At 40.5% G+C, this 4,362-nt stretch overlaps 1 protein-coding gene across 1 annotated transcript; it reads right to left on the bottom strand.

Moving 5' to 3' along the window:
• Positions 1-1,735: 1,735 nt before the first annotated feature.
• LOC102704783 (60S ribosomal protein L19-1-like) lies at positions 1,736-4,160 on the bottom strand. Its single transcript, XM_006649995.2, has 5 exons — positions 3,973-4,160; positions 2,863-2,985; positions 2,468-2,781; positions 2,113-2,168; positions 1,736-1,970 (listed from the first exon to the last, which is right to left on the bottom strand). The coding sequence occupies exons 1-5, from the start codon at positions 4,082-4,084 to the stop codon at positions 1,946-1,948; spliced, it is 630 nt and encodes a 209-aa protein (XP_006650058.1). The 5' UTR covers positions 4,085-4,160; the 3' UTR covers positions 1,736-1,945.
• Positions 4,161-4,362: the final 202 nt, after the last annotated feature.

Below are 4,362 nucleotides of genomic sequence, written 5' to 3'. Positions count from 1 at the left end.
AAGCCAATCTAGACTGACACTACCTCCATTTTATATTGTAAGATTCTAGCCTTATCTAAATTCATCAATTGATAAATGTATATAATTTTTATATATGTCTAAATTTGGTAACACAAAGCTAGAAAGTCTTACACTGAGGGAGTATATTTTTGTGATTTTTTGATATTTAAAAAAATGTATTTTGATGCTTCTTGCGTAGAAGCAAAATATTGCACTGGATATTCTGATAGTGATAGTGTTTCATATTTTTTGTATTTGTTTTTTTTCCAGACCGTTGATGCTTTAACAGTTGAACCTCGATGTTTTTTGTGTGAGAGCGAAATATTTCAACTGTGACTTTTGTAAGTGGTGAAACATTTTGAAACCAGAGAAGATGACCCGCAACGATTTTTGTAAGTGGTGAAACATTTTGAAACCAGAGAAGATGACCCGCAACGATGAAAGCTCGACACTCAACCGATGGCGTAAGAGCAAGTTCAATATCACATGCAACTCTTAGCTACAAATTGTCTATAACCAACCAATTCATATCGTAGTCATATACTATATAATTAATATCTGACCCCACCTGTTATACACATATAACAGGCCAAACGACTAGAGTTGCACAAAACAAGAATAATCTATAGTAATATATTAATATCAATGACCAAAGAAGTCATCGGAGTTGGAAGGGTAGTGTCTTTTAACATAGCACTCTTTTCAGTTCTACTGCCCTCCCCTGAACTCCATTTCTCTAACTTCTATATCCGGATTTCTACTTCCATTTCGTCCTTAATTTCCTTACTTCTCAATCTCTTCCAAATGCAAAGGATCATTAGAGCATCCCCAACAGCTCACATCTCATCCTACATCTTAGAAATAGAAAATAAAGAGTAAAAATTAAGCTCCAGCAGAACATCTATATCATTATCTATATTTAGATGTTATCCATATTAGAAAAGAGAAACTCTATGTTTAGATGTTCTCTCTCCAATTCTCTCCAATCCTCTAAATAGATATATAGGATGCTATATATATAGATGATCTATTAGAGTATAAAGACATATAAAGGATGAAAGTGTTTTAGATAATAATCCAAATAAAGATATGGATAATTTAGATGAGCTGTTAGGTATACTCTTACAGCAACGTACTCGTAAAAAACAGTCCTTCACTTAATAGATTAATCTATAGTAATATATTAATATCTGATTAATTAATTATTAGTTATATAAAACTAGAAAATAGATTAATATAACTCTTTAAAACAACTTTCCTATTAATTTTTTTTTAAAAATTACACCGTTATATCAGTTCAATAAGTAAAAAACAAGAAAATCGGGAAAGAGATTATAGCCTATATCACTAAGGTTCTGAGTTCGACTCGACTTCTGCTTTTAGTGGTGGTGACTACGGAGTTTGACTTGGACGTCTGCGTCATAACGTGTTCTAAAGAAAACAAGAAAATCAGGTTAACGGACCAGGCCACAGCTAGGTCCTGACATACGTAACTTATCCCGCAGAAAACAAAGTAAATCATTAATTAATTATTAGTCATAAAAATTATAAAATTAATTAATATGATTTTAAAGCAATTTTTCCATAGAAAATTTTACAAAAAGTACACGTTTAGCACTACAGAAAGCATTAGTAAAGTGGAGGGAAGAACCGGCCTTAATACCTATGCAATCTCTCAGCATCGACACACTACCGGATGGAAAGGTGTCAATTTATCATCCCAGGAACGAAGAAATTGAAGCAAACAAATTAAAAGGTTAAAGACATCACCATCAACTTTTAAAAGAACATCTTTGCATAAGCATCTACTACATCCAGAAACACGAAACATAATGTTCAAGGTATCGGACTTGGAAGATACTTAAATACTAAGCCAAACGATTTGTATTTCAAAATTCTGCTAGCACCTTCAATGACTAAGCAAGGCACGCGTCACGCCAGATGTTCACTTCTTTGCTTTCTTCGGTGCCCTGCATTATTAGGAAAGTTGCAGTCAATAAAACTTTTTGAAGTTAAGCATATATGATAGCAAATGGACGGTTTCATCTAGTCAATAAAACCTTTTGAAGTTAAGCATATATGATAGCAAATGGAAGGTTTCATCTAACTTACGCCACAGTTTGAGCTGGAGCTGCCGATGCTGCTGGAGCTGCAGGCTCTCTTGGGCCCTGTTTGCATACACAAACAATACACCACATGGTCAGCAAATTATGCGATCAGGTTACGCTGTATCGCTAAAGCTTGCCCAACACTTCCACATGAGAGCCAAACCAGTCAAGAGCATGAACATTTTTCAAACTTTAATCATGATTTGACAACATATGTAAGACTGAATGATGTGCCCATATCATATGCAAAATATTACTTGACTAGTAATATATTTGTTAGTAAGCTACATTTCAGTAATTAAGTGGAGTTACTAACCATTCCACCAGGAAAAAGCATGCAACCATAGACAACAACTCACCTGAGCCAACCTCTCCTCCCTCCTGGCAATCTTCCTCTCACGGCTCGCCTTGCTCTTGGCACGCTTAGCCTCAAACTGGTCAGAGAGCGTCTTCTCTCTTGCCTTCTCAGCCTTAGACTTGTGGATACTTTCCATAAGAACACGCTTGTTCTTGAACATGTTACCCTTGACCTTCATGTACATGTCATGATACATGTGCTTGTCAATCTTCTTCGCCTCACGGTACTTGCGAAGCAAACGCCTGAGCACACGCATCCTCCTCATCCACAGGATCTTGGTGGGGAGCCTAGCCTCCCTTGTACCCCTGCGCTTACCTGCAAACATGGCAGTTTCAGTAATATGCAGACCAATAGAATTCCACTAGAATGCCAATAACTTAGTTGAGTACAACGCACCATAACCAGAGTGGCGACCCTTCTGCTTGGCCTCATGGGCTCTCCGTGCGCGGGACCTTGAGTGAATCTTCTGGGGCTTCTTGATGATGAAGCCATCCTTCACCAACTTACGGATGTTCTGACCTGCAAGAACCAAGAGCACATTAGATAGCTTTCCCAGCAATTCAGGCATGTCTCAACAATAAGCGTATAACACCAGCACAGAGCAGATATAAACCGCAAGGAAACAAAACTTAGCATTGAGTCTATACTTCTTTTCAAAAGAATGGTAAATAGCAACTAGACTGATTGGATCATCTCTTGGTTCCAGCAGGAAATGAGTCGTTGCCTGCTCCAAACAGGGACATTAGTTTGTGCAAGTCCAAACGTTACCCATCCTTGATGAGAAAAAAAATGGTAACAGTACATCTTACAATGAACATAGCAAAGCTTGCAAGTAAACTACGCCATAATTCATACACTCAAACAGGACGTCCCACATTTCTACAGATGGTGATTCAAAATTAAAAGGAATTACTGAGCTTAGAAGCCAGTAATGCAATTGCTAAACTGCTTCTTTGATGTAAATAGTTTGGGCGTGAATTGCATGCAGCCTGCATCCTACCTGATATACGTGACCAACTGTTCAACTCAGACAATATTATACAGAAACACAAAATGCACAGGGCTATATAATGCGCAAGGCATGACTGTCTCTTGTAATAGAGGAGACTAGACACATCGCCCCGAACAAAACCGCGGATTACAGCCTCATCTAAGCAGCAAGCCCTACTACGTCGATGCATTAACCATTTCCATTCCTTCAAAAGGACATCCATCACAACAAACTAACAACCCTAGAAAACTACAACACGCAAGGGCTCCAAGCCCACGAAGCAGTTTCCTCCGCAACTAAATCAAACATCATAACACCTACCCGTATCAAACCTAGTCGCACAAATCTAACCAAAAGTTTTCCATCGGGTGCGCCGACGCAAAAGTTTCGAGCAGATCAGCACCACAGCTTCAGATCTAAAAGGAAAATCACGCGCCACGACTAGCAATCGCACAAAGCATCATACGGGAAGGGGGAGGAACTATGGGGTAGGGGGCGAGGAGCGGAGTTCTCACGGGAGTTGGCCATGGAGATCTCGTTGACCTCATTGGGGTCGAGCCAGACCTTGCCCTTGCCGCACTTGAGCACGCTGGCGGAGAGCCGCTTCTGCAGCTTGAGGGAAACCATCTCCGCCGCCGCCGAGGTTCCCTTTCTCTCCTCCCTTACCTTTGTGGAGTGTGCAAGGGTTGGGGAGCGGCGGCGCGCGCCGCTTATATAGGTGGATCCTGTGAGGGGACTAGGGTTTCATTCGCGAGCTGCCAGGCCGTCGTGGGCTTCGTGTGGGCCGGGTCGTAGGCCCATCAGTGGCTGGGTACTGTACACACGTAGCAGCGGCCAGAAGGCTCGCGGATGGGATGGCATGGAAGTTTTGGATTGATTGGTCGCCGGCTGTAAATAATCATCTT

Source organism: Oryza brachyantha, chromosome 3, assembly GCF_000231095.2.
Source record: "Oryza brachyantha chromosome 3, ObraRS2, whole genome shotgun sequence".
NCBI lineage: Eukaryota > Viridiplantae > Streptophyta > Magnoliopsida > Poales > Poaceae > Oryza > Oryza brachyantha.
The sequence above is the reverse complement of the archived record's forward strand: the minus strand, read 5'-3'. Positions and strand labels throughout refer to the sequence as shown.

Coding starts and splice junctions, on each gene's coding strand:
- LOC102704783 (XM_006649995.2), bottom strand. CDS start 4,084: ATGGTTTCCCTCAAGCTGCAGAAGCGGCTCTCCGCCAGCGTGCTCAAG. Junction 2,986..3,972: donor GATCTCCATGGCCAACTCCC/GTGAGAACTCCG, acceptor TGGTTCTTGCAG/GTCAGAACATCCGTAAGTTG. Junction 1,971..2,112: donor GCTCCAGCTCAAACTGTGGC/GTAAGTTAGATG, acceptor CTAATAATGCAG/GGCACCGAAGAAAGCAAAGA.